The sequence below is a fragment of the Phyllopteryx taeniolatus genome, chromosome 17 (assembly GCF_024500385.1).
Source record: "Phyllopteryx taeniolatus isolate TA_2022b chromosome 17, UOR_Ptae_1.2, whole genome shotgun sequence".
Classification (NCBI taxonomy): Eukaryota; Metazoa; Chordata; class Actinopteri; order Syngnathiformes; family Syngnathidae; genus Phyllopteryx; species Phyllopteryx taeniolatus.
The window spans coordinates 8,587,131-8,599,411 of NC_084518.1; the positions used below are offsets into that span (position 1 = coordinate 8,587,131).

The following is a 12,281-nucleotide window of genomic DNA, read 5'->3' on the forward strand; positions in this document are numbered from 1 at the left end:
ATAAAGATGATTCTGATTCTGATGAATTCAACAGGGATTCCGTCCGGGCCAGGCACCGTCTAAGTTGTATATTTTTTTTAATGCGTTATGTAATTCTGTGATGGTTAAAGGAACATCAAGGCTGTCTTTAATTTGTGTATTTAATTGAGGGATGTTTAGATCCTTAATAAAAGTTACAATTTATTTTTGATCTGGGTTGTTCGAAGATGCGTCGAAGCTGCTATGAAAATGCGGTGACTGTGTACAGTTACTGTTTGAATCTTGAATGGCTGTAATTAATGACTTTTTTATATTGCGCTGAAGTTGGTTCGCAAGGACTTTTTCCGATTTATTATTGTACTCAAAGTTAGTGTATCTTAACTGTTGTTGTAGCAAATCTGTTCTTTTTGATAAGATAACATCTAATTGATGTTTTGCCTTTTGAAGTTTGTTTCTAAGCGTAGCTATCGGATTAATTGCAGATTCTTCTGTGAGGTGTTTTTCCCTCAATTCCATTTTCCAATTTTTTTTCTTATTTTTTCTTATATGAAGAATATGATATGATTCGACCTCTCAAAACAGCTTTCCCAGTTTCCCACAACAGAGATGGGGATATGATTGGGGAGTTGTTGAATTTCAGAAACTCATCCCATTCCTTCCTCACAAAAGAATCAAAATCTGGGACCTTCAATCCGGACGTGTTGAAGCGCCATGTTGGTGGGGGCCCCAAATTTGATTAAATTTTTAGATTGAGAGAAATTGGTACGTGATCGCTAATGATGATTGGATGTATTTTGGGAGTAATTCTTTGAGCTGCCGAATTGTTTGAAAGAAAGAAATCTATTCTTGAGAAAGAGCGGTCAACTGACGAGAAAAACGTGTATTCTCTTTTTGTATGTTTTTTCAGCCGCCATATATCAACGAGACCAAAGTGATCCATATACTGCACTAGTATATTGGAGGATTGTGGCTTATTACTATTTTGGAGATTTGAGCGATCTATTAGGGGATTTAGCGTGAGGTTAAAATCACCTCCCATAATAATTGTAGAATTGGCTGACAAGTTTAACAAGTGTGAAAAGAGCATGTGAAAAAAGGCTGGATCATCTTTATTTGGAGCGTATACATTGACAATTGTATATCCATCCATTTTCTACCGCTTATCCGAGGTCGGGTCGCGGGGGCAGTAGCTTTAGCAGGGACGCCCAGACTTCCTTCTCCCCAGCCACTTTATCCAGCTCTTCCGGTGGGATCCCGAGGTGTTCCCAGGCCAGCTGAAAGACGTAGTCTCTCCAACGTGTCCCTGGGTCGTCCACGGGGTCTCCTTGCGGTGGGACGTGCCCGGAACACCTCACCAGGGTGGCGTCCGGCTAATCAAATGCCCAAGCCACCTCATCTGGCTCGTCAAAATGCGGAGGAGCAGCCGCTCTACTCTAGAGCCCCTCCCTAATGACCGAGCTTCTCACCCTATCTCTAAGGGAGAGCTACCCTACGGAGGAAACTCATCTCGGCCGCTTGTATCCGGGATCTTGTTCTTTCGGTCACGACCCACAGCTCGTGACCATAGGTGAGGGTAGGAACATAAATCGACTGGTAAATTGAGAGCTTCGCCTTTCGGCTTAGCTCCTTCTTTACCACAACGGACCGATACAAAGTCCTCATCACTGCAGACGCTGCACCGATCCGCCTGCCGATCTCCCGTTCCATTCTTTCCTCACTCGTGAACAAGACCCCAAGATACTGCAAACTGCTCCAGTGAGAGTTGGAGATCACAGCTTGATGAAGCCAACAGAACCACATCATCTGCAAAAAGCAATGACAATTGTATAAAGCTTGTTAAATATTGTAGGCTGTATAATTATATATCGGCCTTCTGGATCTACTACTGTACTATTTATTGTAAAAGGTAGTCTTTTATGGACTAGTATTGAGACTCCTCTTTGTCTACAGTTCTAAAAGGCAGAGATAACTTTAGTGAAATTTGAGTCAATGAGGCATTTTTCTTCTGACTTAGTAAGGTACGTTTCTTGTAATAGGAGGAGGTCTGTTTTAAATTTAGTGCTATAATCCATAATCTTAATTCTCTTTGCCTGTGATCGAATGCTATTGACATTCCAAGACACAAATGTTAAGTGTGACATATTATGGGTGTGTGTTTCATAATTTTAAATTGATTTGGTACTATGCATTCATTGTTGTTGTTTTTTTTGACAGATTTCTGGAGATTTTTTGGTATTGTGTTGACGAATATTATTTAGAGAGGGTGATAGAGATGCTATATTTAAGTACTGCAAAGCCAGGGTACATAGAAGGGTAACGAGCAAACACTGAACATAGGAAACAAACGGTGACAAGGGGATAATATGGTGTGCGGTGGTGGTTTGTGGAGTGCAAAAAGAGTTTTGAGCGACTTGTGCGTTTCGTGTGTGTGGGAAGCAGAGCAGGAAAACAGAGAGATAGGAGTGAGGATTCATGCTGGTGGTATGCGTGATTCCGTTTTTGTTTATCAAAGCAAAAGTGGAAAGAATGAAACCATCTCAACACCTGGGACTTTAAAAGTTATCAAAAGCTTTTTTTTCCGACATTCTATGTGACGGTGGCGGCTCTTCAACAGTAGCTTTTCTCATCTTGCCACAAAACAGAACAGTGGCCGTTCACCAAATACCTATTTGCGGTATGTTGCACTTACGCCTACGAAAATTCCTACACGTGTGTAGCACCCCGACACGAACAAAACTGTCCTAAACTCAACAGAAAATTATCTACGCCCTTTTAAATGTAACATTTACAGTACTTGGAAGTCCCGCTTTCATTGCCAGCAATACATACAGTAGTGTAGTAGGCCTAAGAGTTCAATACCTTTTTCCAAAAACCGTATTTACTCAATATAACCTTTGATAAGGCTTTGCAGTTGCCCAACAGCAGTGATGTCCTACCTATGGCCTGGGGGACATTTAGGGGCCATCCCCCATTTTGTATGTCCCGCATTTTCTTAATATAACCTTTATACGGCTTTGCACTTCTTACAGAAATGGTGTTCAACCTATAGCCCAGGGGCCATTTTCAGCCGGTCCTCCCATTTTGTGCGGCCGGACCTTTTTCCAACATTTGCATGGGTCATACTTTTGCAATTGTCTTGCAGCAGTGGTGTCAAACCTATGGCAGGGGGGCCATTTGCGCGTCATCCTCCATTTTTTGTGTGGCTCACATTTACTCAATATGGGCCAGACCTTTGCAGTTGTCCGACAATGTGGTTTCCAACCTACCGCCGGGGGTAATTTGCGGCCCTTACTTCACAGTAAAGGTTTCACCGTACTTTCCAACAATACATACAGTAGTGTAGTAGCCCTCAGTGATCACTAACCTTTTCCAACACCCAGATTTACTCAATATAACCTTCGAGAAAGCTTTGCACTTGTCCAACAGCAATGGTGTCCTACCTATGACCTGGGGGCAATTTGCAAGCCCTTCCCCATTTTTGTATGGCCTGCATTTTCTCAATGTCACCTTTGAGATGGCTTTGCCCAACAGCAGTGGTGTCCTACCTATGGGCTGGGGGACATTTGGGGGCCATCCACCATTTTTGTGTTGTCCACATTTTCTCTATATAACCTTTTACACGGCTTTGCACTTCTGTCATAAGTGGTGTCGTACCTATGGCCTGGAGGCCATTTTCGGGCCATCCCTCATTTTTGCCCACATTTGCTCAATATGGGCCATACCTTTTCACTTTTCTTACAACTGTGGTGTCCAACCTACCGCCCGGGGCCAATTTGCGGCCCTTCATCGTGCCAATACCGCAACCTGCCAGGACCTCACACTACCAGTACAGGGCCGGGGTGCAAGGGCCCGATTATAGCTGCTCGCAGCTCTAGTTATTATTATTTGAGTCGTCTCAAACAAGGTTATTTTTAGGCATTAAACGTGCACGAAAACTCACAAAATTTCGGCACATCGGCCTGGTGAAAAATCTGATAATTTCACATTTTCGGGTGTGATTACCAAAATAAATGGCTCGACAGCGCCCCCTAGAACCATGCCTAAACTACATCAAAGGACAACTCGGTGATCCGTTAGACCGACAGCTCTGAAAAAGGGTATGCATATAAAGCAGACCCAGACGCACAAAAAAGTCAGAGCGAGTGATATCTTAACGCCAACAGGTTGAGACCTATGACTTTATGAAGGAAAAAAGTGAGACACTGTCACATTTTTCAGCAGGGTTTATACTTTTGTGAACTCGTCCTACAGCTTTTATCCGATTTGCTTCAAACGTGGTATGTAACAGCTCAAGACAAGGGACATTTAAAGTTATCAAAAGTTTTTTAATCGGACGAACTATATGATGGGGCAGGACTTAAAACCTTTCATTCCACATTTCGCCACAAAACCAAAAATGCTTAAACTTCATCAAAGACTAATTTGCGGTACGTTTCACCTAGTACTAAAAAAAAATCTGCTCACACCTGTATCAACCCCAGACGTACAGAAACTTTAAAGACACGTATACCCTAAACCCAACAGGAAGGGACCTGAGACTTCGTAGTTGTAAGGGTCGACCTTTTTTGCAAGGTTGCTGATGCAGTTCATCAAAGAGCTATTCGTAGTACGTCACACTTAAACCTACCAAACTTGACAGGCATGTGTAGCACCCCGACACTGACAAAATTGTAATCACAACCCATGTCCTAAACTCAACAGAAAAATTATCTACAGCCTTTTTAAATGTAACATTCACAGTTCTTAAAAGTCCCACCATAATTACCAACAATAAATACAGTAGTGTAGTACCTTTTTCCAACATCTACGTTTATAAACTTTGAGAAGGCTTTGCACATTTCCAACAGCAGTGGTGTCCTACCTACGGCCTGGGGGCCATTTGCGGGCCATCTCGGATTTTTGTGGGGCCCGCAAAAATATATCAATATATCCTTTGACACGGCTTAGCACTTTCGACAGCAGTGATGTTCAACCTCTGCCCCAGGGGCCATTTGCAGCCGGTCCTCCCATTTTGTGCGGCCGGACATTTTTCCAACATTTGCATGGGTCATACATTTGAACTTATCCAGCAGCAGTGGTGTCCAACCTATGGCCTGGGGGCCATTTGCAGGTCATCCCCCATTTTTGTGGGGCCAGCATTTTCTCAATATAACCTTTGATGCGGTTTTACACTTCTCTGACAGCAGTGGCGTCCAAACTACGGCCCAGGGGCCATTTGCCGCCCATCCTCCCATTTTGTGCAGCCGAACCTCTTTCGAATATTTGCATGGGTCATACTTTTTCACTTGTCCTACAGCTTGGTGTCCAAACTACAGCCTGGGGACCATTTGCGGTCCTTACTTCATTGTGCCACTACTCCAACCTGCCAGGACCTCAAACTGCCAGTACTCCAACAGGGCCAGCCCTGATTATAGATGCTCGTAGCTCTAGTTCTTTTTTGTTTTTTCTCAGTATGTTGCTGACTGGCTATTCCCCTTAAAATACTGGCATTGTATTTTCCCATTGTTGCGTCCACACTAGTAGCCAGCTGTAGCTTTCACCCTACAATCTCAAAAACATGGGGAAAAAATGTGTTTCTTGATTGGTCGTTTTTAAAATGAGGAATTAAAACAAAAACAGGACTTTTGTCCTGAATGTGTAGACAAAAACAAACAACACAATATGAGAGGAACGATGGTAAAAGGACTGATAACTTTGCATTCCTTGCAGCTCTGGCTGACTATATGAACAAAATATTTTATTTGCTCTATTCTTATATTACAAAACAAAATACATTCCATATGATGGCTGTGATCGAACAGAGTTTTAACTAAAGAATTCTGATGCAAATAATAATTTTCCTAGTCGGCCTAATCAACTTTAATAATTAGGTACTACATTACAAAAAATTTTTTAGTTTTGTTTTTTTGTCCTGTTCAGCTGTTATGTCAAGCAGAAGGGAGGATCTGTATCCCTTTTATGCCGGAAAAGTTTTACTGCGTCACAGTGGAGTTTTTAAGATGCCGCTGTGGTTTCCTAGCATTATAATTTATGTTTATTGAGAATTTGAATCGATCAGTTGAACAGAACAAAGTTTCTAGAGGGGAGAGAGAAACGACAAAAGATGAGAAAACAGGATGAGAAAAGTAAATCATTACATGTCTACAACAATGTGGCACGGTGACCGAATGGTTAAAGCGTCATCCTCACAGTTCTGAGGACCCGGGTTCAATCCCCGGCCCTGCCTGTGTGGAGTTTGCATGTTCTCCCCATGCCTGTGTGGGTTTATTGTCATGAACATACATGCATGGACACAAAATTTGTTCTCTGCATTTTACCCATCACAGTGAACCCCCATTTTTGTGGGGCCAGCATTTTCTCAATATAACCTTTGATGCGGTTTTACACTTCTCTGACAGAAGTGGCGTCCAAACTACGGCCCAGGGGCCATTTGCAGCCCGTCCTCCCATTTTGTGCGGCCGGACCTCTTTCGAATATTTGCATGGGTCGTACTTTTCCACTTGTCCTACAGCTTGGTGTCCAAACTACAGCCTGGGGGCCATTTGCGGTCCTTACTTCATTGTGCCAGTACTCCAACCTGCCAGGACCTCAAACTGCCAGTACTCCAACGGGGCCAGGCACAATTATAGGTCTTGAACCTAGGTCCCCCACGGTGGCAGGCGATGATCTTAACCATTGGGCCACGGCTTCCCAGGGAAGGACAGGACAAGATAGAACAGGACAAGGACAGGAGAAGAAGCAGGCAGGACAAGGGTCGTGAACCCGGCTGTAAAACTGAAGTGTGGTGGGATTGACTATGTAAATTATAAAAGTCTATAGGACGAGAGTGTGAGTGAGGGGGATACACAAGCAATTTGCATATTCATTAGTTATTTGTCGCAGTGTTGCTTTCTTAAATCCAAGGTCACCGCAACAGTCTACCAGAATGTTTTAGAGGACTTCATGATTTGAAGATCTGTATGGAGATGCAGATGTCATCTTCCAGCAGGACCTGGCCCCTTCCCATACCGCCAGAAGCACCAAAACCTGGTTTGATGCCCATCCCATCACAGTGCTTGACGGGCTAGCCAACTCGTCAGATCTAAACCCCACTGAGAATCTATGGGGTATTATCAAGAGGAAAATGAGGGGCACCAGACCCAAAAACAAAGAAGAAATGACAGCAAGCATCAAGGAAATCTGGGCTTCCATAACTCCAAGGCAATGCCTCAGGCTGATTGCCTCAATGCCACGGCGCATCGAGGCAGTGATGAAAGCAACGGAATTCCCAATCCAGTATTAAAGATTAACGTATTGTTTTGAAACTACCATATTTTAATTGATTGAATGTGACCCTAATTTCTTTCTTTTTTTCTACAAAAACTGAGACGGAAGTGATTTCTTCACAGTATTCTAATTTTTTGAGTTCATGATTACACGGGTTTTATGAGCTGGAAGCCCAAATTATGTAAAAATAAACAAATAGATACTTGAAATTGTTTAAATTGTGAACCCTGAATCTAAAATTTATGAAAGTTTCACATTTTGAATGGAGTGATGGAAATAAACTTTTTCATGATATAAATTTTTTTTTGAAAGGGTCTCTATACAGGCCATACCACAAGATGCAAACCACAAAATCAGCAAAAAGAATCGGAAGGCCAGATTGGATTTTGCAAAGAAGTACAGATATGAGCCACAAAGGTTTTAGAAGTTTTCTAGACTGATGAGATCAAGATGAACCTCTACCAAAGTGATGGAAAGACCAAAGTATGGAGAAAGAAAGGATCTGCTTATGATCCAAAACACACAAGCTCATCTGTGAAGCATGTTGGAGGTAATGTCATGGCTCGGGCTTGCTTGGCTGCTTCTGGAACGTGCTCACTAGTCTTTATTGATGATGTAACTCAGGATGGTAGCAGCAGAATGAATTCTGAATTCTACAAAACCATTTCGTCTGGCAATTTACAGAAAAATTCATCCAAACTAATGGGGAGAAGCTTCATCATGCAACAAGAAAATTACCCAAAACACACTGCCAACACAACAAAGGACTTAATCAGGGGGGGAAATTGGAAGGTGTTAGAGTGGCCAAGTCTATCACCGGACCTTAACCCAATAGAGTATGCGGTTTACCTCCTGAAGAGGAGACTGAAGGGAGAAACCCCCAGAAATAAACAAGATCTAAAGAGGCTGCAGTAAAGGCCTGGAAAAGCATTTCAAATGAAGAATGCAACAGTCTGGTGAAGGAAATGGGTCGCAGGCTTGATGCAGTTATTGCAAGTAAGGGTTATGCCACCAAATATTAAATGTTATTCACTTTAAGTTAATTGAATAATGTCTGATCCAGTACTTTTGCTCACTTGAAAAGTGATTGTCTTAAAAAAAATGTGCTCTGTCCTGAGTTGTTTAACACATCTAGATGTAAATACCATGAAATAAAAGCTGGAATTCTGAACCTTTGTCTCATATTCATCTTTTGATCTAAAACCCAAATGTCTTCAGAATACAACAAAAACAAAGGAATTGACCATGCCATTCCAATACTTTTGGAGGGGACTGTATGTCATCGGTCAACATATTTTGATTACGTCAGGTTCGCATTGGGAAGGTCCATCCAACCTTTCAATTCACGCTGCAGTTGCATCACAAGATCTCAGATTTATTTGGATTTCTATGCACACTTGGAGTAGGCCAGATCCCAAACTGAGTATGTGTCATGTGTTTCTTTTTACTGTTCTGTTTGTCATCCCGGTGAAAACAATGTCACAGTTGATGTGAGCATGCAATGAATTAAAAAAACAATTCTCCACGAATTGTTTATTTTTTGTCTTTTCTTGCAGACGAAAAAATTAGGGATCTGAACCAGGTGCAGGAGAATATGCCATTACCCCAACTCACTTTATGCAATGAAAAAGTGTGCTACAGTGATTCCAGACCAGTGGAGGGGAGCACTGGCACACAGGAGCTACCTGCTTTCTTCAGTTTAGCTGCTCTTGCTGAAGTGGCGGCCATGGAAAACATTCACAGGTAGGGAGGATCAGTGCAATTTCAGTCGCCTGATTGTTCAAACCCCAAAGAATTATGTGATTGTAATTGTAAAAATAACTTTGAAAGGAGATGTAAAAATAAACTGAGAAAATGTGGCTGCACAAATGTGCAGACCCTCTTATATTAGGGATGTGGCTGTGTCACGTGCCATTTCGTTTGCAGTTTACCCTATATTGCCAAAGGTATTTGCTCACCTGCTGTGTGCTCAATGACTGTTATTATGTTTTGTAAATTAGTGACATCTAGTGATGGATTTGGGCGGCACGGTGGCCGACTGGTTAGAGCGTCAGCCTCACAGTTCAATCCCCGGCCCCGCCTGTGTGGAGTTTGCATGTTCTCCTCGTGCCTGCGTGGGTTTTCTCCGGGCAGTCCGGTTTCCTCCCACATCCCAAAAACATGCATTAATTGGAGACTCTAAAATTGCCCATAGGTGTGACTGAGAGTGCGACTGGTTGTTTGTTTGTATGTACCCTGTGATTGGCTGGCAACCATTTCAGGGTGTACCCCGCCTCCTGCCCGATGACAGCTGGGATAGGCTCCAGCACGCCCGCGACCCTAGTGAGGAGAAGCGGCTCAGAAAATGGATGGATGGATAGTGATGGATTTGATATACTACATTAGAGTCCAACTGGAAGTGGTTAAAACCAGAAGTCAGCTTCCAGAGATCGTTTTTCTTCATGTCATTTCAATGATCAACCATCCTGGTTTTACGTGGCATTGTCTGTATATTTTGAATATATTTTAAGTTAATGATTGGTCTCGGATATTTTGAAAGAATTTCATAGCTTAATCGCTATAATGCTCTTAGCTTAAAATGACGGGAACGCATGATGAAGCAGACAAAATTTACACAGAACTGTCAAGTAAAAAAACAACTTTATTGAAATATATGCTGTTTGAGCTTGAGAGTCAGTATATTTGTAAAAATGTATTTTCTGTTTGCTTGTAGTTTCACAAAAAAAGAAAGAAAATGACAAACAATGATACATTAAACCTGTGGACACAATTTCGGTCTCCAGTGCCATATCTTTCTCAAATATTGACGTTGACTGTTAGGTCCCATCCTCACTAACGAGAAATGGAAGACAGTCCACCTGCCTTGACTCACATATGATTTTGTGGTATCTCATTCTAAATGCATATCATTTAATATGATGTTGGTCGACCCCTTGCAGCTGTAACAGCTTCAACTCTTGTGGGAAGGCTTTCAACAAGGTTTAGGAGTGAGTTTGTGGGAATTTTTGCCCATTCTTCCCGGACCATATTTTTGAGGTCACACAGTGATGTTGGATGAGAAGGTTTGGCTCACCGTCCAATCGAAATCAACCCAAAGGTGTTCTATTGGGTGACTTTATGGGAATTTTTGCCCATTCTTCCAGGACCATATTTTTGAGGTCACACAGTGATGTTGGATGAGAAGAACTGTCTCACCATCCACTCAAAATCAACCCAAAGTTGTTCTATTGGGTCGAGAGCAGGACTCTGTGCAGGCAAGTCAAGTTCATTCATACCACATTCTCTCATCCAAATCTTTTTGAAGCTTGCTTTGTGCACTAATGCACAGACATGTTGCAACAGGAAGGGGTAATCCCCAAACTGTTTGACTGTCCAAAATCTCTTGGTATGCTGAAGCATTAAGAGTTCCTTTAACTGGAGCTCAGGGGCTAACATTTGTGACAACAGTTTGGATATGACCCTTTCCTGTTCCAACATGACTGTACATCAGTGCACAAATCAAGGTTCATAAAGACATGGATGAGTTTGATGTGGATTAACTTGACTGGCCTGCAAAATCCTGACCTCAACCTTGTACAAAACCTTTGCATGAATTAGAGCCACATCCCGAAAACATTTACAGTAGGTTAATTGAAGACTCGAAATTCCCCGTAGGTGTGAATGTGAGTGTGAATGGTTCTTTGTTTATGTGCCCTGTGATTGGCTGGCGACAAGTTGAGGGTGTCTCCCGCTTCTCTCTTGCAGTTATCTGGGTTAGGCTCCAGCATACCCGCGACCTTAGTGAGGATAAGCGGTGTAGAAAATGGATGGATGGATGGATGTATGGCTATTGAAAGGAAGAGATCCTGGCCCAAGTGGAGGAGTTCAAGTATCTCAGGGTCTTGTTCACGAGTGAGGGAGGAATGGAGCGGGAGATCGACAGGTGGATCGGTGCAGCATCTGCAGTGATTCGGACTCTGTATCAGTCTGTTATGGTGAAGGAGCTGAGCCAAAAGGCAAAGCTCTCAATTTACCGGTCGATCTACTTTCCTACCCTCACCAATTGTCACAAGCTGTGGATCGTGAACAAAACGACAAGATCACGGACACAAGCAGCCGAAATGAGTTTCCTCCGCAGAGTGTTCAGGCTCTCCCGATGCGGAGGAGCAGCAACTCGACTCTGAGCCCCTCCCGGATGACCGAGCTTCTCACCCTATCTCTAAGAGAGGAGCCAGGTGAGTTGGCTTGGGCATCTAGGAAGCCTCCCGGACGCCTCCCTGCTGAGGTTTTCCGGGCACGTCCCACTGGGAGGACCCTGGACGCTCTGGAGAGACTATGTCTGTTGGCTGCCCTGGGAAGAGTTGGATTAAGTGGCTGGAGAGAGGGAAGTCAGGGCTTTCCTGCTGAAGCTGCTGTCTCCACGACCCGACCTCGGATAAGCGGAAGTAAATGGATGGATGAATGGAAATATTGCAAGCATTTTCTTTCGTTACCAAACCTCTTTTTTCAGTAACTTGAAGTATAGGTGAACAAACTATTATCCTTGACTTCTCATTTGAAAACTAGTTATTCATCATTTTGTTCTGAATATACAGCGGCTGAAGTAAGTATTTAACACGTCACCAAGTATATTTCAATGAGTGCTATTGACAGGAAAATTTCACCAGATGTTGGGAACAACCTAAGTAATCCATACATGCAAAGAATGTAGAACAAATACGCTCAGAAATTAAGTTATGTGTAATAATGTGAAATGACACAGGGCAAAAGTATTAAACACGCCAACTGGTATTTATTTAATACTTTGTACAAAAGCCCTTGTTTGCAATGACAAGTTCAAGACGCCTCCTGTATGGAGAAACTAGGCACATGCATTCTCTGGTGTGATTTTGGCCCATTCCTCCACACAAGCCGTCTTCAAATCTTGAAGGTTTCGTGGGCTTCTTTTCTGGACCTTGAGTTTCAGTTCCATTCCATTTCATTTTCATCATCCTCGTAGGTGGCAGCAGATTTTTTTCAAGAATGTCTCGGTAGACTTGCCCATTCATACTTGCTTC

The 12,281-nt window shown here is 42.8% G+C and overlaps 1 protein-coding gene across 40 annotated transcripts in view; it reads left to right on the forward strand.

The window, feature by feature from the left end:
• LOC133466730 (HMG box transcription factor BBX) overlaps positions 1–12,281 on the forward strand; it is a 208,161-nt gene that overhangs the window by 175,143 nt on the left and 20,737 nt on the right. For 39 of the 40 annotated variants that reach the window (XM_061750666.1, XM_061750683.1, XM_061750652.1 and 36 more), the window contains one exon: positions 8,802–8,988. In XM_061750666.1, the coding sequence (XP_061606650.1) occupies positions 8,802–8,988 (187 nt within the window). Of the gene's footprint in view, positions 1–8,801; positions 8,989–12,281 lie in introns of those variants that run through there. The other variant, XR_009785021.1, reaches the window with a different exon arrangement.